Here is a 27,549-nt window from a genome sequence, read left to right on the forward strand (position 1 = left end):
GGCAAAACACTTGTTCTGCAAGACTACCCATGTAGTGATAGTCAGACAATGAGTTAGTGTTTAGCTCATTTAGCTCTACTCTCTCCCACACACATTTATCTGCATTCCTCTGCACCACAAATCATATGCACTCACTGTGATTCACTGCCTGACATATCCGTTTGGTTTTGCTCATTTTAAATCTTTTTTCCAGTTTTTTAGAAATATTGTGTATTAATAGCATAGTTAGTCAATATTTTCTATTGGTGAAAGGTAGAGTGTCATAGTGAATTTTTCCAGCTGTATGTCTTTTACATATTGACATTACAGAATAATAACACAGTAGAGTGCTAAACACAGTAATAAAAATGGAAAGTCAAAGTTGTCATGTAAAACTATATACTGTGTTTAAAACATGATGACTCATGGGATATTACGTAAGAAGGGAGTTTAGGATTGCTCTGTTACAGCTGCATAGGACTGCATCTCTTACACAAACACACTCAGTCTCACATACAGCTGAGGTCAAAAGTTTGCACCCCCCTTTCAGAATCATTAAAAATGTTAATTATTTTACCAAAATAAGAGGGATCATTCAAAATGCATGTTATTGTTTATTTAGTACTGACCTGGATAAGATATTTCACATAAAAGATGTTTACATATAGTCCACAAGAGAAAATAATAGTTAAAAAACGACCCTGTTCAAAAGTTTTCATCCTCTTGATTCTTAATACTGTGTAGGGATGCAAACTTTTGACCTTAGCTATACTTAGACTTGGTTAAAGTGGTTTTCCTGCCTTTAGCATTTAAAAAAAGTTAAGAAGGGACAGCCTTTTCTGCTATTTTGCAACTTCTGCACAAGAAATAAATAATAATTAAATTAATACTATATAAATATTTTACTTCATTAAAAAAAAAAGGCCTTGAAGGTAAAATCCAAAGTATTAACTTTTTTGTTGAGTTTTGTGTTTTTAAGTCTTTCACTTCTAGATTTTATACCATTGTGGCTTAACGGGTCACGTCTTTAATCTCAGTAGACTGACATATGACCTCTTTATGCATTTCTCATTTTCCCCCTAGTTTCTAATAAGCACCATTTTGTTGATGGAGGACTGCTTTACCAATTCAGAATGAATTTTCGGCGGCGACGGAGACTGCTGGAGCTTTTGAACGAGCGTTGTCGCAGCATACCGGAGAACCACGACAGCCCTTTCTGTCTGCGCAAACAGGGCTCTGAAGGGGGAAACACCAGCTTCCTTTCAGGTCAGTCCACGATCATTAAGGAAATCCACAGAATGCATGCATAGCTGTGTTCATTACACCTTGTAGAGATATTGATTTTTAGATTTAGTGGACAAAGCTGTGGTCATTTACAGTGGCAGGTAGACAATGAACTTCTGGATGTGGTCCATGCATTTTAATTTGCTGCTGATGCAGTGCACATGTGCTTAATGAAGCTAGGACAACCAAAATCAATTTCAAGTTACAAACCATAAGCGCACATGTTGTGAAAGAGTGCATCATCTGGAAAACACTGCTTTCAGCTTGAAGTGCCATATTTATGTAGAAATATCTAACAGCTAAATGATATGGAAGCCCATTTCTGACGCTTAAAAAAAAAAAAAAACATGCTTAAAAAAAAAGTCGAAATTATGACATATTTAAGTTATAATTACAAGATAAAAAGTCAAAATTATGACTTTAAAAGTCATAATTAGGAGATGAAAAGTCAAAGTTATGACTTACGAAGTCAAAATTATGAGATGAAAAGTCTAAAATATGATTTACTTATAAAGTCGAAATGATGACTTATAAAGTTGATATTATGAGATAAAAAGTCAAAATTATTACTTGCTTATAAGGTTGAAATTATGACTTGAATAGTTGTAGTTACAAGATAAAATTATGAATTAAATCAATTTCAATTTGCAATCATAAATTCAACTTTTTTATCTAATAATTATGACTGTCATAATTTAGTATGTATGTCATATGTCATATTTAGACTTTATCTTGTAATTATGACGTATGTCATAATTTTGACTTTTATCTTGTAAATCCGACTTTTAAAGTCATAATTTTGTCAAATTATGATTTATGTATGTCACAGTTTCATCTTTTTAAGTCATAATTATGACTTTTTATCTTGTAATTATGACACGTCATAATTTTGACTTTTTATTTTATAATTTCAACTTCTTATCTCATAATTATGACTTAAGTATGTCATAATTTTGACTTTATCTTGTAATTATGACATGTCATAATTTTGACTTTTTTTTTTTATAATTACAACTTTTATCTCATAATTATGACTGAAGTATGTAATAATTTGACTTTTTAACTTGTAATTATGACTTTTAAAGTCATAATTTTGTCTAATTATTGTTTATATGTTTCTTTTTTTAAGTCATAATTTCGACTTCTTATCTCATAATTTTGACTTTTTATCTTGTAATTATGACGCATGTCATAATTTTGACTTTTTATTTCATAATTACAACTTTTATCTCACAATTATGACTTAAGTATGTCATGATTCTGACTTGTAATTATGACTTTTTTGTCAAATTATGATTTATGTATGTCACAATTTCATTTTTAAGTCATAATTTTGTCTAATTATTGTTTATGTATGTTTCTTTTTTAAGTCATCTCATAATTATGACTTAAGTATGTCATGATTCTGACTTGTAATTATGACTTTTTTGTCAAATTATGATTTATGTATGTCACAATTTCATTTTTAAGTCATAATTTCAGCTTCTTATCTCATAATTATGACTTAAGTATGTCATAATTTTGACTTTATCTTGTAAATATGACATGTCATGATTTTGACTTTTTACTTCATAATTACAACTTTTATCTCATTATGACTGAAGTATGTCATAATTTTGACTTTTTATCTTGTAATTACGACTTTTAAAGACATAATTTTGTTAAATTATGATTTATGTATGTCACAGTTTAATCTTTTTAAGTCATAATTATGATTTAAGTATGTCATAATTTTGACTTTATTTCATAATTATGACTTTTATCTCATTATGACTGAAGTATGTCATGATTTCAACTTGTAATTACAACTATAATTTTATGTCAAATTATGATTTATGTATGTCACAATTTCATCTTTTTAAGTCATAATTTCGACTTCTTATCTCATAATTATGACTTATGTTATAATTTCAACTTTTTATTTCGAAATTACGATTTTAAAATGCGTAATTTTGAATTTTTTATTTTGTAATTATGACTTTTAAAATCATAATTTCGACTTAGTAAGTCATAATTTTGACTTTTTATCTAATAATTATGACACAATTTTTTTTCTTACATGGTGGAAATGGGCTTCCATATACATGATATGCAAGTATATAAGCAAATAATGATATGCACACATTAACATTTTATGATAAAAAAGTCCATAAATGAAGATTATTCAAAGACATTACAATGCTGTGACAGGCAACTACTGCACTGAATATCAATATACATTTTTTCATATTAATTAAAAAAATATATATTTAAAATATGTAATAATATATAATACATTTGTATTATTTCAAATACATGATATTCAAGCATATGCACAAATAAATCACAATAAAACAAAAATTAATTAAATTCAAAGACTTATTATAAAAAACAAGTACAGCATTAAATGAACAGTACATAAAGCTTATACTAATCTTTAGCCCACGATTTTGATTGGCAGTTTGATGTTTAGATGTTCTCACATCCTGTGTATACTTGCATGTGCTTACTAGAGCTTTTGAGTGAGAGTTCACAGTTTGTGTACTAAAAGTACTAAATACCCTCAAATAGGGAAGGTTGTAGTTTCTGATCTCCACAGATTTTTCCACATCTCGTTGGGAAAGTTTGTGTGCTGGATCTTTTTTTTTTTTTTGTTTGTAATAAGTATGTGAAAGGTGAACATGTAACGACAAGCAAGTGTAACGTCCCTTTTGCCCAGTTTTCCTCTGTTTGGTCCAGTTATATTCCATTTAAGTTATTTTGTCAGTGTATTAGTCAATATTAGTCAGTAATATATAAATGTAAAAGTAAACTCAGATTCAGTTTCAGATCAAGTGTTTGTTTTTTTACAGTGTTGGCCTGTAGATTCAGTATCATGCCATTGTGAGTCAGTAGAGGAAGTTAGCTCAGTGTGTCTTGGGAATGGGCCTCTCTGGTTCCTCTTGTCAGAGCTAAAATACGAACTGTATTTTTTCATGCGCCTGTGGTGTGTGTACTTTATGTATAGCATGTCTTTGTTTAAACATATGCAAATGCATACACTTCAGTTTACAACTACGAATCAGTTAGATTAGTACAGACAACTTTTTCTTCTTTATTGTGTGTTTTGATGGCAATATAATCAGTGCTGTTTCTCTGACAATGATATCATTTGTTTATTATTTGTCATTATAATTTCACAATGCTATTACTTAAAATGAATAAATTAATATTGAAATAAGATGGAATTATTTATTAATTTATTTCAAATAATTCATTTTTATTTGTTTATTTATTTATTTATTATACAGTGAATACACCCCTCACATTTCAGCAATCGTTTTAGTATATCTTCTCAAGGGACAATACTATAGAAATGAAACTTGGATATATTTTAGAGTAGTCAGTGTGCAGCTTGTATAGCAGTGTATGTTTACTGTCCCCTAAAAAATAACTCAACATACAGCCATTATTGTCAAAACAGCTGGCAACAAAAGTGAGTACACCCTAAGTGAACTTGTTAAAACTGTGTCCAAAGTGTCAATATTTTGTGTTAGCGCCATTGTTCTCTAGCACTGCCTTAATCATTTTGTGCATGGAGTTCACCAGTTGCACAGGTTGTTGCTGGGATCCTCTTCAAATCCTCTGTAATGACATCATGGAGCTGCTGGATGTTAAAACACATGGTGCTTCTCCACCTTCCACTTGAGGATGCCCCATAGGTGCTCAATAGGGTTCAGGTCAGATCACCTTCACCTGCACCTTCCTCAGCAAGGCAGTTGTCATCTTGGTGGTGTGTTTGGAGTCATTATCATGTTGGAAAACTGCCGTTCAGCCCAGTTTCTGAAGGGAAGGCATCATGTTCTGCTTCAGAAATGTACAGTACATAATGGAATCCATGTTTCCCTCAATGAACCGCAGCTCCCCAGTACCAGCAGCACTCATGATGCAACCATCTCAATACTTGACTGCAGGAGAGACGCAATTTTTTGTACTCCTCACCAGGGGATCACCACACATGCTGGACACCATCTGAGCCAAACAAGTTTATCTTAATTTAATCAGACCATAGGACATGGTTCCAGTAATTCATGCTCTTAGACAGGTTGTCTTCAGCAAACTGTTTGCAGGCTTTCTTGTAAACCAGCTTCAGAAGAGGCTTCCTTCTCGGATGACGGCAATGCAAACTGACGTGTTGCAGCATGTGGTCTGAGCACTGACAAGCAGACCTTCTACTTCTGCAGCCTTTAAAGCAGTGTGGCATGTCACTCATGTATCTATTTTTTATAGCCTAGGCCATCTTTGTGGAGAGCAACAATTCTAATTCTCAAATCTTCATAGAGTTCTTTGCCATGAGGTGCCTTGTTGAACATCCAGTGGTCAGTATGAGAGAATTGTACTCAAAGCACTAAATTTGAACTGCTCTAATACAAGATACACTTTACACAACTTTGTATGGTCCTGTCAAGCAGACAAAAACATGAACATGATGAATAGGACATGTGGCTTTGCATGGTTAAATGACATAGTGCTGTTATTACTTAGGGTGTACTCACTTTTGTTGCCAGCTGTTTTGACAATAATGGCTGTATGTTGAGTTATTTTCAGGGGACAGTAAATATACACTGCTATACAAGTTGCACATTGACTACTAAAACATATCCAAGTTTCATTTCTATAGTATTGTTCCTTAAGAAGATATACTAAAACGTTGCTGAAATGTGAGGGGTGTACTCACTTTTGTAAGATACTGTATATACTAAAATAAAGTTGTATAATTATTTCATAAGCGTTTTCATTTGACCAGTGATTAGCCATGTATTTAAGTGATGACTTCCATTCCTTCTGTAATGTACTTCTGTACATTATTTTTTTGTAGAAACATTGATTCCTTTCTTCACTTTCTTCTAGTTTTAAGTAGCAAGTTAATCAAGTACTAATGTGACGAGTGGTAGTGTTAGCGTTTAACGTAGTCTTGCGTTTGTATTGTAACTGATCTCTACCCTCTCTCTCACTTCCTCTTATCCAGTCTCTGTTTAATCTTATTTCTCTCTTTCTCAATCTCCTTCCCCTCAGTAAGCCCCACTAAAGAGATAAAGGTGGTTTCGGCAGTACGGAGGAGCAGTATGAGCAGTAGTTGTGGCAGCAGCGGTTACTATAGCAGCAGCCCCACACTCAGCAGCAGCCCCCCAGTGCTCTGCAACCCAAAATCTGGTAAGAAAACCCCCCTTCTGTGCCCAAACACTGCACATACATCAACTTGGGTATTTCAACATAAAAAAATGACGATCTTGTGCAAAAATGATGATTTCTTGTTGCCTTTACACTTCTGAAAGGGATAGTTCATCCAAAAATAAAAATTACCCATTGATTACACCTTCAAGCCATTTCGATTTGTTTTCATTTGCTGTAAACAAAACTTGGATCTTGCAAGACTGGCATATTCTCACCGAAGCTTACGCTTTTCTACATCACAGATCCTACGTTGTTGGAACGCCACTCTTTTGTCAATGTGTGTACGACAGTTAGTGAAAGCTAGAGATTACAGTTTCTAAAGTAAAAAATATGGATTTTTTTCTTACAAAAACACATCGCTTCACTTCGGAAGGCCTTTATTAACCTGCCGGAGCCACGTGGAGTACTTTTTAGAATGGATTTACGCACTTTTTTGGACTTCAAAATATCAACACCCATTCACTGCCATTATAAAGTTTGAAAGAGCCAGGACATTTTTAATATCACTCCGACTGTATTCATCTGAAAGAAAAAAAGACATATACACCTTGTATGGCTTGAGGGTGAGTAAATCATAGGCTAATTTTCATTTTTGGGTGAACTTTTTTACTTTTTATAATGGATTTATGAGTTTTTTTGGACATCAATATATCAACACCCATTCACTGCCATTATAAAGTTTGGAAGAGCCAGGACATTTTTAATACAACTCCGACTGTATTTATCTGAAAGAAGAAGGACAAATACACCTAGTATGGCTTGAGGGTGAGTAAATCATAGGCTAATTTTCATTTTTTGGGTGAACTATCCCTTTAACTTTAATGTGTACATTAGCATACCAGCTAGCGTTAGCTTTAGCACTTATTTTTACACTATCTCTGCCCTCTTTTTGTGGTTAAATAAAATGCCCCTACTTTTTATAGCACCAAAACACTGCATTTCTCAAGCCGCAGACGACTTACTGAGTTTCTGTAAACCATATGCTACTCTTTGTGGGCTCTATAATTTGCTTTAGCTTTCTCAGTGTTGTTTGTGGTGTGTTACTGTTCCTTTAACAGAACATGCTGTGTAGAGCGTGTCATATATCTGCAGCAGATACAGTAGACGTCTGCTATGTTTCTCAAAGGCTCTGTGGGTGGGTCAGAAGGTTGTGTGTTTGTGTGCTTTCAGGCCATAAAGCCACATCAGCTAGTTCTCCCTCTATTCCGTTGGGCCTTCCTGCACTGTAATTGTGCTTGTTGACAGTAATTCTAAGAGGCGTCGAGTGTGTACTTCCCATGACTTTTTTCACCCCTCTAACAGAGATTCTACTTGTTAGCTTTGGCAGAATGAGTTAACAAGATTATATTCAAAGGAATAGTTCACACGGTAGATCAATAGTACAGAATCAAATTTGTTTCAGTGGTACTATACTAGTGTGGTCACATTTACCATTGATCTGCAAAATTTCGTGGGTGAAATCCAGTCATTTCAATAGAAATCTGCTGGAGGTTCATGTGAGGGTGAAAAAGTTCTCTTGTGTTCAAGTTGGTCATGCAAAATCTACACTTTGACCAACAGAAAGCTGCTTTGTTTAAGAAAGTGACTACTGTGTGCGTGATTCTACACTATTGCTAATCGACAGTGGACCTTTTTTCCTGCTGAATTTCACTGTAATTTTGCTAATATGTCCGCAGCTTAAGAGTTAATAGCCTTGTTCTACGTTTACACATTAAATCCCAAAGTGTACTCCAGTTTTGACATTGTGTATATGTACAGTCAAATGCATAGACATTCAAAATGTACTGTCCCTGATAGCACACGTACATCACAGAGACGTCTATTTGACATCTGCATTTACATCTGCAAGACGTATTTTTAGAGTGTTTGCTCATCTGCAATACGTCTATAGGACGTCTCCTATCAGATGTCAAATAGACATCTATTAGATGTCTTTAAGATGTTTATGGTTAAGAATATATCTTACAGATGTCTGTCAGATGTTGGTACACAGCAGATGCTTTCCAGATCAAGTGATCTTTAACAGACATCTTGCAGACATACGTGTACTATCTGGGGTGATATCTTCATTATTCAATCAATCGATCATTATTCTTTGTTATACTGTGGGGCTGTTGAATGCTTGAATCTGATTGGTTGATGAACGCTCTAAGGTGTGCAGTTATTTTCAGGGAAATGCACGGCTAAAGTAGTTCCAGGCAGGTCTTGACTGCATTACATGTCTGTATCACTTCGCCAAATGATTTCAGTTATTCCAAAGGTTTTTACCCAGATAGCACACGTACGTCTGCAAGATGTCTGTTAAAGATCACTTGATCTGGAAAGCATCTGCTGTGTACAAACATCGGGCAGACATCTGTAATTTGTCAGTTTTACATACATTCTAAATCATAAACGTCTTAAAGACGTCTAATAGACGTCCATTTGACATCTAATAGGAAACGCCCTATACAAATATTGCAGATGAGCAAACACTAAAAAATATGTCTTGCAGATGTATGAAATGCAGACATCAAATAGACGTCTTCGAGATGTAAGTGTGCTATCAGGGTACTGCCTGCAACAGAAAAAGAACCAAAACCCACAAAGACGCTGGCCAAGCAAATAGATATAGTAAACAACAGGATAAAAATTACATTATTTACGTCTTTGCCACCATTTTATTATGTACAGAAAGCACACATTATCTTTCTCCTGCTCTCTCTTCCATACAAACGCACACACACATTGTACAGACACACACTTGCACAGAAAAGTGTTGTTAGCACTGCTCTAATTATTTATCAGTAAAATAGCTATTAACTTAAAAGCTACAGAACATTTCTTACTAGTGAAGAAATAACAGCCCTGTTCTTGAAACAAATGAACTTACAGTTTCGCTATTAGTAGAAATGCAGCTGCCGGACACTGATGAGAGACAAAGACTCACAGAAGTAATTCACACATGCTTATTCTGTTTGTGTGAGTCTCTCTTTCAATAATAATTTAATTATTAACTGCATTAGTCTGCTATCAACAGCTCAAGTCTCCGTTACTAGGTCTAATATGAAGTTTTGGAATTAGTAATGAGAATGAGATGTGTAAGAAATTAGTCCTACACACAAGAGCATTTTGAGGACAAAACCCTGACGAATGTCTTGAAATACAAACATCTGAGTAATATTTGAGGTGTGGTAGCTGTAGTATAAGCGGAATAGTTGACTCTGGTCCATTGAATTATTAGAAACTAATGCATCGGAATGTCCTGGCCGAATCACCACCTTGGGTGTGCATTGTCTTCTTAATAATTCAATAGACCAGCGTCAGTTATTCCTTGCATAATATTTCCCTGCAACAAAGCTCCAAATGTGGTATCAAAGACATACTGGGTTCAGTTATGATATGACAATGCCATTTGACACAAAACACAAATGTGTCGATTGTATGGCTACAGTAGACTTCTCTATACACTACCAGTCAAAAGTTTGTGAACAGTAAGATTTTTAATGTTTTTTAAAGTTTTAAAGTATCTTCTGCTCACCAAGCCTGCATTTATTTGATCCAGAGTACAGCAAAAACAATAAAATTTTGAAATATATTTTTACTATTTAAAATAACTGTTTTCTATGTTAATATATTTTAAAATGTAAATTATTCCTGTAATTTCAAAGCTGAATTTTTAGCATCATTACTCCAGTCATATGATCCTTCAGAAATCATTGTAATATTCTGATTGCTGCTCAAAAAAAGTATATATATATATATATATGTTAAAAACAGCTAAGCAGATTTTTTTCATGTTTCTTTAAAGAACAGAAAGTTCAGAAGAACAGCGCTTGTCTGAAACGGAAATCTTTTATAACATTATAAATCTCTTTTGATTTGATTGAAAAAACTTTTGATTGATTTAAAACATCCTTGCTAAATAAAAGTATAAATTCCTATAATTTCTATATTAATTTCTTAATTTTGGATCTTTTAAATATTGACATAATATTGACATAATAATGATAATAAAAAAAAACAGCAAATCAGCATATTAGAAAGATTTCTGAAGGATCATGTGACACTGAAGACTGGAGTAATGATGCTGAAAATTTAGATTTGATCACAGGAAAAAATTGCATTTTAAAATATATTTGAATAGAAAGCAGTTATTTTAAATAGTAAAAATAGTTCACAATATTACTGCTTTTGCTGTATTTTGGATCAAATAAATGCAGCCATGGTAAGCAGAAGAGGGTTTTTTTTTATTATTAACTGGTCAAAAACTTTTGACTGGTAGTGTATAATATTGATCATAAAATTTCTGTGCTCATCAAGGGAAAAAAAAGTCTTACAGCTTTAGAACAAGTAAATGATGACAGATTTCCATTTTTTCCACCACCCAGTGACTATTTTACAAAAAATCTAAGAAAAAATAATTGGAACAGATTGTAAAATGCTTTTTCTCTTTACCCTCCCTTATTTTACAGTATCTCAATCTGTTTTATCCAACTGTATCTCCCTTATGGGTGAGTGTTTGTGTGGAGTAGTAAACTCTCTGACCCATAAAAACTCTCAGCTTCAGAACTTTGAACAGTAGTAGTACACGAGTAGTGTGTGTGTGTGTGAGTGTCTGGCAAGAACACGCCGTCCCCTTCAGGAAAGGCAAGGAGCACAGCCAGCAGGCAGAGAGACAGAAGAACATTTTATACACACACACAAACCGAGGGTCCTCCTCCTCCACCACCACCAATTTAGAACATTGGCCTCCATGGCGATCCAAGGAGAGCCTGAAGCATGCCTGCAATGAAGCATTCCACACCTACCACATGACTCAGCCTTCACTTCACCACAGCACAGCTCCCGCTCCATAATCTGTCCCGGTACAGTTAGGCCCACTGTTAAAACCAGACCTGTTTTTTGTCCAACAACAATGCAGATATAAAATGCAATCTGTCATCAGAGCAGATAATGTTAAAACATGTTGTACCTTTTGAATTTGTGAGAAAAATTGGCTGCTTTTCCAGATATTGTGTTTTTTGCTTGTGTGTTTTTACACGAAACACTGGTAAGGAGATGAGCATGTTCTGGGTTTGGCAGGGCTGTTGCCAGCCTCTAATTGGTTAGTTTGCTCATCCAATCCTGAGATTACTAAGCTGTCCTCCCAAAATGGATGAGAACAAAATGAAAAAGTGGATAAGCGAGAATGAGAGAAACACAGTAAGTCCTGATACATCTACTTATACACTGGCATGTTATTAAGTTGGCTTGAGAAAGCCAGTTTACTGATCTGCTATATAAGCTTCTTCTTTTGAGCCAAAACTTAGTATCTCCTAAAGCTACAACCCCCAATCTCGGGTCAGACCTTCAGACTGATCTGAAATTAGTTGCTATATTTTTTCTAACTGATCTGGTTTACGGTTTTTGAGAACCAGACTATCAAATCAACCAAAAATGCCATAGACTTTAACTGAGGGGGTGAAAACTTTTATACAGAGTGACCTATGGTGTATCTAAGCTTTTTAAGAAAACCCCAGCTAAAACCAGCCTAAGCTGCTTTAGCTAAAGTGGTTTTGACCAATTATTAGCTGGTCAGACTGGTCTTAGCTAGTCAACCTGGGAGACCTGCTAAAAGACCAACCAATCTTAAACCAGCTATTTTCAGATTAAACCAGCTAAGACTAGGCAGCCAGTAGAGATGCGCGGATGAGCTCAAACGCCACCCGAATCTGCAGCTTCAGATAAATTATCCGCCCGCCACCCACCCGCACCTGAATTTTTCTCTGATTTAGATAACCGCACCCAATGGTCATTTACAGTTATTCTAATTCTTAGTTTTGCATGATGATATGATGAATGGATGGTTCATTTTTAACAGCAGATTCAGCTGATCTGCACATCGCTGCACACTTATATAAGCGTAATCACTCGTGCTTTTAAGCCAAATTCACGCTAAAAAGAATAACGTTAACTGACATCTGGACGTGACTCTCCGCAATCTCTGATGAAATCGGTTGGGTGTTTCAACGCCTACTGGATCCTTGGACAAAGGTTTACACTGGTTCACCCAGTTTAAGAAATTTTCGATCGTAAAAATCTAATTCTTTACATTTTAATGTATTGTTTTCGTTATAATGTACTGATTCAAATTAGTAATCAATACTAATTTTTATTTTAATACTTGGCGTGCCTCTCTTGACATGCTCTCGCATATGAATAGGCAGCAAATGTGGTGCTGGCGCGGACGGAGCGGCCGCGGGCGCATCAGGCACAATCATCAAACATATTTCAAAGGAAGCCAGCGCCAGGGTCCTTACCGTCTTTGCTGGGTGTTTTGAGCGAATATTTGCATTTATTCACATATGATTTAGTTAGAAATGGTGGTCTGTCATGATTTTAGCTAATGCAGGACACTACTGAATGATGCCCATCAGAGGGGATTTAGAAGTCGTTATACACAAAGCCGACACATAAAGAAATGGGTATAGGCAGGTTCTGCACTACACCACTGCATATTACCCTACTTAAGTATTTAAAACAGGTTCATATGTTAGAAAATATAGTTAATATTTGCATCATTAAAGATTTATCTCATCCACCCGCGACCCACCTGCAAATAATCAGAATACAATTTTTTATGACCCGACCCGCGGATTATCCGCAGCTCCCGGGGATATAACCGCCAACCGCCATCTAAACTGTTTTTTGTTTTTTAATCAAGCTGTATTAGCTGGTTTTAACTGGATTAGCACAGAAACATAACATGCTATTAACTTGTTAATCGTATTAAAATCATGCTAGTAACTTGTTAATCATGCTAACATGCTAATAACATGTTAATCATGCTAGAAACATGCTAATAACATGCTAATCATGCTGGAAAAATGCTAGAAACATGCTAATCATGCTAGTAATGTTAGTAACATGCAAAGCATGCTAGAAACATGTTAGTAAAATCATGCTAGTAACTTGCTAATCATGCTAGTAACATGCTAATCATATCATGCTAGTAACTTTCTAACCATGTTAACAACATGCTAATAACATGCTAATCATACTAGAAAGATGCAAGTAACTTGCTAATCATGCAAATCATAGCTAGAATGTTATAACATACTAGAATGTCAAAACAATTAGCATTGTTACTAGCATGATTAGCAAGTTACGAGTATGATTTTAGCATGACTACTCTGGTGAAAAAAAACAACATATGCTGATAGGTAGGTTTTTAAGCTGGTTCTTTGCTGGTTTATGCTGGTCCTTTGCGTAAACCAGCTAAGGACCAGCTTAAACCAACATCAAAACCTACATAACCAGCAACATGCTAATCATGCTGGAAACATGCTAGCAACATGCTACTAGCATGCTAATCATGTTAGAAACATGCTAGTAACATGTTAGTAACATGCTAATATGCTAGAAACATGCTAGTAACTTGGTAATCATGTTAAAATCATGCTAGTGATTTGCTAATTATGGTAGAATCATGCTAGTAACTTGTTAACCATGCTAACAACATGCTAATAACATGCTAATCATGTTAACAACATACTAACAACATGCTAATCATGCTAGAAACAGGCATGTTAAAACCATGTTAACGAATCATGCTAGCGACTTGCTAATTATGGTAGAATCTTGACTTGTTAACCATGCTAACAACATGCTAATAACATGCTAATCATGGTAACCACATGTTAGTAACTTGCTAATCATGCCAAACACATGCTAGTAACTTGATAGTAGCATGTTAGTAACATGCTAATCATGCTAGAAACATGCTAACCACATGCTAGCAACTTGCAAATCATGTTAAAATCATGCTAAAAACATGTTAGCAGCATGCTAGTGACATGCTAAATTATGCTAACAAACTAATTCATGTTAAATAGTGCTAGCTACATGTTAATTCACATTAAATCATGCTAGCTTCATGATAATTTAGGATAAATCATGCTAGCAACATGGCTAAACCATGCTAAATCATGCTAGCAGCATGGCTAAACTATCTTAAATCATGGTAGCAACATGCTGATTTATGCTGGAAACTTCCATTTCAACAATTAACTTCAAATTTGAACCTTTTCAAAGCTATTTCAAACTTTCAGACAAGGCTTTCTCAAGCCAACTTCAACATTTGTCTGCAAACTTTACACATCTAGTTATAAATATTCTGTCTCTCTCTGTCGTAAACACACATAATCCATTCTCCCTGCTTTAAAAAGGAAGTGGCATTGTGTGTGAACGGTTTCAGGCATGTATAGAGTGACTTTGGTAGGGAAATGGAGAGGCCCTCATAGTTAAGAAAACCTTGGCTGCTTAGAATGGCCAAGAACCGCCCAAGAAGCCAAGATCGCAAAACACGTACCTCTTACGGAAATACTGTTGAATTCTACCAATCAGATAACGACTTTGAAACTCCTGAAGTGTTTCTAATTTCATGGCTGTGGAATACTACTCTATAAACTGTGCTCTGATCAGCCAGTCAGGATCCAGTCAATAGCTGTGCAGTTGGATCCTGGATTGTGACCAAGTGGTTGAGGGTTTGGCTCACTTATTATATTACTGATGAAGAGATCAGACTGATTAGAACCTCTTGTGCTAAATTAGTCCTTCAAAGTGATGCCACAACCTCATTACTTCATTAAACACAAACCTTCAGTGCTCCATTACAGCTTAATTACTCTCTGTCTCACTCTGTCTTCAAAGAAGCACATGTTTTGGTTCAGAATGTCTTTGTGTCGACTTTTTAAATGAGAGACTATGGACTGCAGTATTACGTGTTACAGTCGTGAATGAAACTCAGTGTTGTTGCAAGGAATAGATGAACCTGATTCTTTTATACCATTTGTTAAATAGTCACATGCTTTACTGTAATGAAAACGGGCCTGGAGTTCATGACTGAGGAACACTGTGTGTGTATTATTTACAGTGCTGAAGAGACAAGTGAGCCCAGAGGAACTTCAGGCTCCTGGTGGAACTTTCATAAAGAAGACATTCACAGTAAGTCACACACACACACACACACACATGCCAAATGTGCTCAGACTCCAAGCTCTAATTGCATAATTTACTATGTTTAGTTCTGAGAATCCATGTACACAGAGGAAAAAGTTCAGAACTAAAAATAGCGAGAGGAAGTTTTTCCTCAGATGCATGTGGAGATGATTCGCATCCTCAACTGGATCAACAGGAAAATCCAATTTAGAAACCTTTGAAATTTGATACTCTGTCATTAGCTGTCATGTTTTTTTTGTTTTTTACTGTAGGTTGTCATGTATTACATGTTTCTTGTCAAGCATTTTGAATAAATTGCATCCACTGATAGTGCCATTTAAAATCAGTGCTGAATGCAATTTGCACAACGCAACCATATTTGTACCATATTGCTCTGTAATACCACCATCTGAATTTAAATTTTATAATGACCAAATACATATACACTACCAGTCAAAAGTTTTTGAACAGTAACATTTTTAATATTTATAGAACAAAGTCTTTTCTGCTCACCAAGGCTGCATTTATTTGATCCAGAGTACAGCAAAACATAGAAATATTTTTACTATTTATAATAACTGCTTTTTATATTTGAATATATTTAAAATGTATTTTATTCTTTGATTTCAAAGCTGAATTTTTTCATCGTTACTCCAGTCACATGATCCTTCAGAAATCACTCTAATATTCTGATTTGCTGTTCAAAACCATTATTATTATTATTCTGTCAAAAACAGCTGAAATTTTTTTCTTTGGTGAATAGAAAGTTCAGAAGAACAGCATTTATCTGAAATAGAAATCTTTTGTGACATTATCTTTTTCATTAGCTTTGTATTATTTGTATTTTATATTACATTTTAAAATATATTCAAATAGAAAGCAGTTATTTTAAACAGTAAAAATATTTCACAATATTTTTGGTGAGCAGAAGAACATTAAAAATCTTACTATTCAAAAACTTTTGACTGGTAGTGTATATACAATCTACAAATATGTAGTAGGATACAGTAAAAAGCTAAATTAAATCTATATATTTGACATTATCCAAGTGCATATAAGACATTAAAATAAAACAAAATTATTAAATTAAATGAAATAATAAAATCTGAACTTGAACTTAATATGTTAATGTGCTTGGATGTATGTGTTTGCAGATTGTGGGAGATGCAGTGGGCTGGGGATTTGTGGTAAGAGGAAGTAAACCCTGCCACATCCAGGCAGTGGACCCCGGTGGACCCGCTGCTGCTGCAGGAATGAAGGTACAGTAGTCATCCTGCAAAAGGAAATTTATTATAGTGAGAAAACAGTAGGAGAGCGTGGGGCGAAATCTAACACTTTTTGAATTTTTGTGTAAAACCATATCATTTTTTTATCCATGTTAATTTCACACTTGCCTAGTACAACTATGTTGCTTTGTTTCATAATTATAGTGTATACATTTTTCATTAATTTACTTCAAAAAAAAGGAAGTGAAAGGTGACAACATGCCCCATAGATGGGGTACATGGTGTGAGAAGCACATTGTAACATGAACATATGACAACTTAAAACGTTATCTGATCAAATGAAAAAATATACACGACAAACTAAAATATTTTGTCAATAAAATAACATTTTTTATATATTAATTTCTAAACATTATAGAAGTCCACTTTCAAAACAAAGATTCACAATTTACTCTCCCCCTTGTCATCCAAGATGTTCATGTCTTTCTTTCTTTAGTCGTAAAAGAAATTATGTTTTTTTGAGAAAAAAAAATCGTTCTATATCTCTGTTTTACCATTTTTGTTAAGGGCGTTTGATCTTCTTTGCATGTTCCCTTTGAAAAGACTGGGTCAGAACTTTTGCAGCGATGTAGGATGATTTTGAAATGAGTTTTTTGACATACCCTAACTGTCTTGAGCCAGAATACACAGAGCAAGGCAAGACGAGTGTTTGAGAATAAAAAGTATTGTATTTTTTTAATGAAAATAACCGATCGTTTCGCTAGATAAGACCCTACTTCCTCGGCTGGGATCGTTTACAACCTCATTTGGGATCGTTTGAAGCCGCATTTAAACTGCATTTTGAAAGTTCAAAATCGGGGCACCATATCAGTCCATTATATGGAGAAAAATGCTGAAATGTTTTCCTCGAAAAACATAATTTCTTTACGACTGAAGAAAAAAAGATATGAACATCTTGGATGACAAGGGGGTGAGTACATTATATGTGAATCTTTGTTTTGGAAGTGGACTTCTCCTTTAAACATTGATTGTCAGTCTTTATTCACCTGTTTCTTGTGGCTTCTCATTAAAATCCATAAAAGTAAAAGGTGTAAATTACATCGCTAGTATCATAGAACAGCATAGTTTAATAATAGCGGGGCAGATTGTAACGCAGTGTTACAACGTTCCCCATCTGCGCGACTGGAATTTAAATCTGGTCAGTGTGTTCTGCTGGAACTAAACTAATAAATAACAGATTGGAGATTAAAGTAATAGCAGATTTGTGTCATTTTACATGAATACTAAAACTGAGATGAAAAATTTACTTCAGCCAGAAATCTACTTTTACTATGATGAAATAAATACTCAGCGGCTTCTGAATTTTGGCACACTTTTTTCTCTGTATAGTGTTGCTATGGCAACTAGTAAATACCTCAAATTTAGTTATGCTAGCATGTGTGGAAATATTTAAACCATGTGTGTTACAACTAACCCCTCATTAGTTCCCCTATGTCCCTTTCTACTGGAATGGACTGGATAGTTCATGCAAAAATGAAAATTTGCCGTTAATTTGCTCGTCCTTATGTCATTCAAAATGTAGGTGACTTTCTTTCTTCAAGGGTTAGTTTACCCAAAAATTAAAATTCTGTTATCAGAATTTCTGTTAATATTCTGTTACTCAACCTCAAGTCTTTCCAAACCCATAAGACCTTCGTTCATCTTTAAGCTTTCTGACCTTGCATAGACAGCAACGCAACTACCACGTTCAAGGCCCAGAAAGATAGTAAGGACATCGATAAAATAGCCCTTGTGACATCAGTGGTTTAACCTAATGTTCAGTAAAACACAAAACATGATTTTTAGATGAACCCATGGTCCTTGGAGATTCCTAATGTGCAAGTCAATGGGTGTCATCACTTTTAAAGTCGAGAAAACTGGTCCAGGTGTACCAAAAATGAACACCTGCAAATTCTGACAATATATTGAGGTCTGTGTTAGAAAACGTGAGCTCCTGGAGCGTTTACTTGAGGCTGTGGATTGTAGGTAATAATGTTTTTGGCTAAATTTCACAAGCAAAGCTGTGCTTTATAGATTGCTGCACTATTGACAATAAACAATGGACTTTTTTTCATCAAAATTTCACTAATGTGACCACACCTTTAGCTGGAAAGTGCTCTTGACAAAACAATGCTCATAAAAGGCTTTGTTTAACAGTGCTGTTCCTTTAAGTTAATGCTAGATTATGATCTAAGAGATAGAGATAGATAAAGAGATGATAGAGATTACAAAATTATCAACCACACTACGCCATCCATAGTCATTTAGGTTTGACCTTAAACACAGTACACTGAGTGAAGCAATCATAATGTTCTTTGGTTGCCGATGTGAATGTATTCTCCTCAAGATCACTCAAAATATAGTCTGTATTCAAGATTTTTCTGTCTAAAACACCTCATGTCTACTGTAGGTGTGTGTAAGTCTAATTTACAGTAGTGACAGATGGAATAATACCTGCCTTCCTTCCTCTTTAAACAGTGACCCTAATTTACAGCAATAATAAAACATGATGGTTATGCAACAAAAGCACTACTCCCTCAGCGTCATTTCTGAATGCTCATTATATAAGGTCATGTTTGCAGACTGAGCAAATGTGCTTAGTCTGTTTTTGAGGTAAAAACCATTGTGCTATTTAAAGACAACCTTTTTAGCAGAAGCTGTAATGCTGCACCTGCCCTGCTCTCAGTGTCATCTTTTTGTTGTAATTAACAATGTTGCAATATACATATACATTAATATATACATATATACACACATACACAGCCATTCAAAAGTTTGGGATTAGTAAGATTTGTAATGGTTTTTAAAGATATTTCTTCTGCTCATTTATGATCCACAAACAGTAATATTGTGAAGCATTATTACAATTTAAAATAACAGTTTTCTATTTTAATATACTGTAAAATCTAATTTATTAATGTGATGCAAAGCTGAATTTTCATCATCCATTATTCCAGTGTCATATTATCCTTAAAAAATCATTCTGATTTATTAACAATATGCTGATTTATTATCAATGTTGGAAACAGGTTTTGCTGCTTAGTATATTTTTGGAAACTGTGATACTTTTTTCTGGATTCTTTGATGAATAAAATGTAAAAAGTACAGCATTTATTCAAAATAGAAATATTTTCTAATGACATAAGTTTTTACCATCACTTTTTATTAATTTAACACATCCTTGCTGGAAAAAAAAAAAAAAAAAAAAAAAACAATTCTTAAAAAAAAAAGAAAAGAAAAACAAATTACCGACCCCGAACATTTGAACGGTAGTGTATATTATTACAAAAGATTTATTCTTAAAAGAATCCTGTGAAAAAAGTATTACAGGTTCCAAAAAAATATTAAGCAGCAAAAACAATTTCCAATAGTGATAATAAATTAGTATATTAGAATGATTTCTGAAGGATCATGTGACACTGAAGACTGGAGTAATGATGCTGAAAATGTAGCTTTGCATCAGAGAAATAAATTATGTTTTAAAGTATATTAAAATAGTAAATCATTATTTTAAATTGCAATAATATTTCATAATTTTACATTTTTTTCTGTATTTTTGATCAAATAAATGCAGCTTTTATGAGCATAAGAGACTTCTTTATAAATAAATAAATAAATAAATAAAACTCTTTCTGATCCCAAACTTTTAAACTGTAAAAATAAATAAAATAACATTTAAAACATTTAAAACACACACGACTGGATAAATAGAATATAAGTTGAAACTTTTTTTAATGATTTTAGAAAATTATTTTTTAGAAAACAGAAAGAACTGTTAAGAGTTTAATTCTGTTGTATTTAAAAAATATAAAACAGTTTCTGTTATGTTCTGTGAAGTTTTTTGGTTACTGTTGTTCTGAAGAGTGCAGCTTGTGGTTAGATTACATAAAGGTATAGACTACATTTTATGTTGCTCTATCACTTAATTTCATTAACAATATCTTACTTGCTCAAAACTTTACATGCTAAACTAGCTGTTAATCACTGTAAATCACTACAGCTGATTTTAGATCACAACTCCATTTATGAGTGAATTATACTGAAACTAGTAGGAGCAATTTAATTGTTAAGATTAATCATCTTAAAAATGGTATTTATGCTACAAATAATGAAGTTCCTGTTGGTTGAACATAACTCATTAGAAGCTCTCATAATTCAAAAAGACTGATGTAAACTAAGCCAAACATTTGTTTTTATAACGTTCCTCTTAGCACACCGCTTACAACTGCTGGAGTTGTACACGTGAACCAGTGTACAACAGATATTTTGAACACATGCTGACAATTAAGCAAAATTGGCAAGCTTTCAGATGTTGTTTATTTATCATTGAATGCTGATAACGGTAATAGCATGACTCATTTCTGACGGTAGTGACATTATGGGTTTACCAGAAAGGACATAAAGGCTATTGCGTTATTCATTTGCAGAACCTCTCCAAGAATTAAAATAGCCGATGTTAAAAAGCACTCCTTTACTGTTGTCCTAAAAGGTGTAATTGTGTTATGTTGCTGTACTGAGAAAGATTACGATCTGTTTATTGGGTCATATATGTGGTTTATGTGCTCCATATTCATTATGTTGTTTTTCAGCACTTTTATGTCTTTATCAAAGTACAAAAAGGGTGTACCAAGTGTAACCAAACATAAAACTGTTGTTGTTTCACCTCATTACAGTTGTCTCATTCTCATCCCTACAGGTGTGTCAGTTTGTGGTGGCAGTTAATGGAATGAATGTGCTCAATCTGGACTACAGGACTGTCAGCAACCTCATCCTCACAGGCCCCAGAACAGTGGTCATGGAGGTTATGGAGGAAGCAGAATACTGAAGACGAGCTCACAAGCGCTCTTTAGTGTTTCTGTTCTCTCTCTCTTTCTCTTTGTCTCTTAGCTGGATTTTATTCAGTGAGTCAGCGTTCTGGAATGTTCAGAGAAGTGAACTCTTGATTCCGTTCATCATTTCGATTCAAACCATTAGCTTAAAGAGCATGACACTAATCCATGCTTTGAAATCCGTGCCTCCCATTTGCTCCTCATCGACTGTTACCGGTCCATGTCGGCTGAGACTGTACCTGGACAGATTATATGGGATATGCAGCTGCCAAATATCATTTTTAGCAAAACCGTAGCATTTAAAACACTCTTGGTAGGTTTGCAGAACCTAATGTATGTATGTGTGCCATTCAGGTTAGAGCACAATTCAGTGCTCTATTTCGACTGTTTCATCATTTAGAGTTAAGGCTGTGAGATATGGATAGTAAAGGAATTCAACATTGTATCAGGTATTTTATGACTTAATAGCATCACCTACGTGTGGTTAGTTTTAAATAGCTATTTTTAGAATCCCTGTCATGCTTGCTGGGAATTAATAAAATAATATATTGACATCCATCCAAATGCAGGGGACAACCAACAACAGCACTTACAGACTTTAGGTGAAACTTGAGAGTAAATGTTTTAAAACGCTACGCACATCTGAAAGATGCTGTTGTACTGTAACTCATTGTTTTAAAAGTATCTTGTGAAAGTAGTTTCTGTTTTGTCTAAATGCCATCAAAAAGGCAGATAGTTACCTGTATGATGCTAAAATTATATGATAATATTGAAAATATTAGAGTTATGGCAGAATGCATATACTTTACGCAAGTTCGTAAACGCAGACGACTGAATAATAAAGTGTATTATTATTCCGGATGTGTTTTTATTCAGGTAAGTTGATATTGACTTTAACTAGCTTAGTGATTATCTTCAAACCTTCGGTTCACAATAACAGAGGTTGATATTAAAGAGAAAAACAACTTAAAAAACGTTAATTCTGAATTGCAGTCATGGTCAGAGACACAACAATGCTTAAAATAGAGTTAAGGCTCGTTCACACCAAGAACATAACTATACAGATAACTATTTTAGCGTCCACAACAGTGGATAGGGTTGCCAGGTTTTTACAACAAAACCTGCCCAATTGCTACTCAAAACCCAAAAGTAGCCAATTTTGAGGGGGTCCCCTGTTAAAAATCACATTCCAGGGGGTAAAATACACATTTGGCAGGGTTCCCCTGGTAAAATTCACATCCCAGGGGATAAACATTACATTACTGGGGTCGCTTTAACCCATGGACACGGAGAACAACCCATGGCAACAGTGTTGAAGTAGCCCAATTCTGCGGGAAAACCACGGACTTGGCAACACTGCCAGCGGATGATGTTGTCTGCTCAACACGGAAAATCGCATTCCACAGGGTAATATACACATTTGGCGGGGTCTCCCTGGTAAAATTCACATCCCATGGGATAAATATTACGTTACTGGGGTCACTTCAACCCGCGGCAACAGTGTTAAAGTAGCCCAATTCTGCAGGAAAACTGCAGACTTGGCAACACTGCCAGTGGATGATACTGTCTGTTCAACACGGAAGTTTATTAGCAGGGTTGCCAGTTTTTTACAACAAAACCCACCCAATTGCTTCTCAAAACTAGCTCAAAACTAGCCCAATCGCATTTCGAAGGGGGTCCCCTGTTAAAAATTGCATTCTGCGGGGTAAAATACACATTTGGCGGGCTTCCCCTGGTAAAATTCGCATTCCAAGGGATAAATATCACATTATTGGGGTCGCTTCAACCCATGGACATGACAAATAACCCGCACTAACAGTGTTAAAGTAGCCCAATTCTGCAGGAAAACTGCAGACTTGGCAACACTGCCAGCGGACGATATTGTCTGTTCTACACGGAAGTAAGCTTATTAGCAGGGTTGCCAGTTTTTTACAACAAAACCTGCCCAATTGCTAAACAAAACTAGCCCAATCGAGTTTGGTGGGGTTTCCCTGGTAAAAGTCACATCCCAGAGGATAAATATGACGTTACTGGGGTCACTTCATCTCACGGACATGAAAAATAACCCGCGGCAACAGTGTTAGAGTAGCCCTATTCTGCAGAAAAAACTTGGCAACACTGCCAGCAGACGATATTGTCTGTTCTATATGGAAGCTTATTAGCAGGGTTGCCAGTTTTTCACAACAAAACCAGCCTAATTGCTACTCAAAACTAGCCCAATCCTGTTTCGAGGGGGGTCCCCTATTCAAAATTGCGTTCCACTAGGTAAAATACAATTTTTTTTTGCCAGGGTTTTTTTTTTTTTTAGCCATTTTATAAAAGCAATAAGCCCCGTGAAGCCTTGGTTTGCAGTGAATTTAACAGCTTTGTATTGTGCCTAACAACGCCCCTTAGCTGTTATAAATTCACTGTAATTCACGGCTTCTTGGGGGTTATTGCTTTATTTTACTATGGCTTATTGTGCGTGCAGATTATATTTTAAATCAGTGAGTCTGAATGAAAGCGAAACTTCTGGTTCATTTGCCAAAACAACGAGAAGAAACAACGTGCAGTAACCGGTAATACTGTTTTCACTACAACCCAGTGTGTTCATAATTAAAATAATACATTAAAATAATATGGTAAGACACACCAATTTGCAATACCAAGCAGGACAACAAGCTGTTTTGTACAGCTAAAAGCTGGACGCGAATTTTACAAATGGCTGCGCCCACACTTACGGAAAAATAAGGTGGATTGCAGGATTGGTTCTGGGCGTCAGTCTTTTTATTGTTCATCAGCTGGAAACAAATCGTTCTGGAAGTGATTCCAACGATGTTGTTTCTTTGTGCTTGTATCGTTATAGCTGTGGTGCGAACTCTGCTATTTTTGAATATTGAAAAGATTTTTAGAACTGCACAATCATTATTTTTATGGTTAATGTCCTTGGTGTGAACAGGCTATTAACAACTCTGTACGAGTCTGCTTTCATGTACTTGCGTAGAGTATTTTTCGAGCCTTACTGTTTTAACTTTAAAACTTACTGCCATGAAAAATTTATGTTTATGTGTTTATAAATCAGTTGACAAGACAACAGTCTGTAAATTCACTTACCAAATTACGTAAGTAGTATATAAGAATTAGATTTGTAATTCTAAGGATTTATTAGACAAATTGGAAATATACAGTAGTGCTGTATATGTAAACTCCTATATGCATGTGTATTGTACAAAGCAGGCATCTGTGTAAGAATGAAGATATTTCATGACAAAACATGGTATAATGTGCTCATCTTCCACATATTTCTCTCTGTGGATGCTTTTTTGTAGGTTGCTTGTTGTGCAATTGTACTCATTTGTATCAATGAGAATGACATATAACAATCACATGATCTTTTGTTTTTTTAATGGAAGCAAGCTTGAATCTTCTGCCTTAACGACCTGTATTGTGCTGCTAATTCTCACGGCTGGTCACAGAACATCTCTAATGATAAAGTCCTCTTTTAAAGACGACATAGGTGAAGATTTTGGGGGTGATCATGACAATCAGCATCAGGGTAGTCTGTTAAATACTGGGCCAGATGTGTGCCACATCTTCCTCACCACTGGGAAGTCTAAGCTAATCTAATGATCTTATAGTTCTTCTGTCTTCTGTTCTGAAATAGAATATAAAAGGAGAGTTTCATCCAAAACTCAAGTTCAGTGCAGCTGAGTGCAATCCACGTGTGTGTTTAAAGGGATAGTTCATCCAAAAATTCTGTCATTTGCTCACCTTCAAGTTGTTCCAAACCTGTATGATATGATATTTCGAATACATTTTGGTCACCAAATACACAGTGAAAAACAATTTGTTGAGTCAACTTAAAATAATTTGTTACCTGGCTGCCTTTAAATTTTAAGTTCAGTCAACTCAAAAAAAGTTTAGTCAACTTGAAATGTTAAATTATACTAAGTGACAACTTAGATATTTGAATTGAATCAACTTAAAGTTTTAAGGCAGCTGGGTTACTTACCCATCTGTTAAGTTTAGCAAACACAAATATCTAAGTTGTTACTTAGTCCAGTTTAACATTTCAAGTTGACTAAACTTATTTTAGTTGACTGAACTTAAAGTTTTAAGGCAGCAGGGTAGCAAATTATTTTAAGCTAACTCAGCAAATTGTGTTTTTTATTTGTTACAGTGTACTGTGAAAAACAATTTGTTGAGTCAACTTAAAATAATTTGTTACCTGGCTGCCTTAAAACTTTAAGTTCAGTCAACTAAAATAAGTTTAGTCAACTTGAAATGTTAAACTGGACTAAGTAACAACTTAGATATTTGTGTTTTTTTACAATTTAACATTTCAAGTTGACTAAACTTATTTGAGTTGACTGGACTTCTAAGAAATTAAGAAGGCACCAGGGTAACAAATTATTTGAAGTTGAGTCAACAAATAGTTTTTTTTTTGTTTTGTTTTTTTTATAGCGTAGTTAACATAGCCATTGACTTACTGTGTTAATGGTATATGCTATTTATGCATGTTTGGAACAACTTCAGGGTGAGTAAATGATGACAGAACTTTTGGGCAAACTATCCCAAGGAGTAAGCTCAAGGTACCTTAGTATTTCTTTGTGCAGCTCTAATTCATGATTAATGTGTGTTTTGATTAATGTTTTATTAAACATCTTGATTTCATTTAAAAACTGTCTTCTGTGTCTTTAAACCACATAATTGGCATCCCCCCTCTCTCTTTGTCTCTCTATTAAACTTTTATTAAAAATTATATTATTTGTAACATTTCAAGAGGGCATATGGACTCCACAGGTTAGTGATACAAACTTGAAATATTCTTTATATTAAATAGCACGGGTATATTTGTAACAAGAGCCAAACGCATTAGGATATTAAGAAAGATCATTTTCCATAAATATATTTTGTAAATTTCCTAGAGTAAATATTATCAAAGCGTAACTTTTTTAGTAATATGCATTGCTAAGAACTTAATTTGGACAACTTTAAAGGCAATTTTCTCAATATTTTGCATCCTCAGATTCCAGATTTTCCAACTGTCGTATCTCGGCCTATCCTAACAAACCATGCATCAATGGAAAGCTTATTTATTTACTTTCAAATGATGTATCTCAATATCTCGTAAATCTTATGACTGGTTTTGTGGTCGAGCGTCACATATGTGACCCTGGACCACAAAACCAGTCTTAAGTCGCTGGGGTATATTTGTAGCAATAGCCAAAAATACATTGTATGGGTCAAAATTATAGATTTTTCTTTTATGGCAAGGAAATTAAGTAAAGAAGATATTTTGTAAAATTCCTACTGTAAATATATCAAAACTTAATTTTTGATTAGTAATATACATTGTTAAGAACTTTATTTGGACAACTTTAAAGGCAATTTTCTCAATATTTTGATTTTTTTGCACCATCAGATTCCAGGTTTTTAAAAAGTTGTATCTCGACCAAATATTGTCCTATCCTAACAAGCCATACATCAATAGAAAGCTTATTTATTTAGCTTTCAGATGATGTATAAATCTCAATTTTGAAAAATTGACCCTTATGACTGGTTTTGTGATCCAGGGTCACATATTTCTAATTTGAAATTTAAATTTGAATGCCAGATTTTCAGTGTGGCCTCAGAATTTTGGACCTTAACCGTGTATTACTGTATCAAACAGTATTTATAACCAGTCATGTGATATTACGAGTCGTATTTTTCCACACGCACTTTGTGTACAGCGATGACGTAATGCTGTTGACATCCTGAATTATTCAGGTTATTTAGTGCCACCTGTTGGTTAACGAGAATGCGTGTTTTTATCATTTTCGAGCTCCAAACGTTTAGGTAAATATTCTTTTTACTGTCTTCCTATCTTTTTTTCCTCTTCCCTTTTTCCACAGTCACAGTCGTTTTAGCCTCAAGGTTATTGAGTAACAGCAGACCTATAATTGATTGTCAACTTCCTTGTCGTATCGCTAGAGGGCAGTGTTACTCTACACCTCGTCTGATACCACATTCACTTCACTTTAATTCTGTTGGATCAAACATGAAAGTTAAAATAC

The 27,549-nt window shown here is 34.6% G+C and overlaps 1 protein-coding gene across 2 annotated transcripts in view; it reads left to right on the forward strand.

Moving 5' to 3' along the window:
* Positions 1-26,172, forward strand: part of deptor (DEP domain containing MTOR-interacting protein) — a 47,402-nt gene extending 21,230 nt beyond the window's left edge. For both annotated transcript variants that reach the window (XM_051130832.1, XM_051130831.1), the window contains 5 exons: positions 1,063-1,245; positions 6,298-6,435; positions 15,353-15,423; positions 16,572-16,676; positions 21,379-26,172. In XM_051130832.1, the coding sequence (XP_050986789.1) occupies positions 1,063-1,245; positions 6,298-6,435; positions 15,353-15,423; positions 16,572-16,676; positions 21,379-21,507 (626 nt within the window). In that variant the 3' untranslated portion in view covers positions 21,508-26,172. The remainder of the gene's footprint in view (positions 1-1,062; positions 1,246-6,297; positions 6,436-15,352; positions 15,424-16,571; positions 16,677-21,378) is intronic.
* Positions 26,173-27,549: the final 1,377 nt, after the last annotated feature.

The sequence above is a fragment of the Labeo rohita genome, chromosome 16, assembly GCF_022985175.1.
Source record: "Labeo rohita strain BAU-BD-2019 chromosome 16, IGBB_LRoh.1.0, whole genome shotgun sequence".
In the NCBI taxonomy this organism is placed as follows: domain Eukaryota; kingdom Metazoa; phylum Chordata; class Actinopteri; order Cypriniformes; family Cyprinidae; genus Labeo; species Labeo rohita.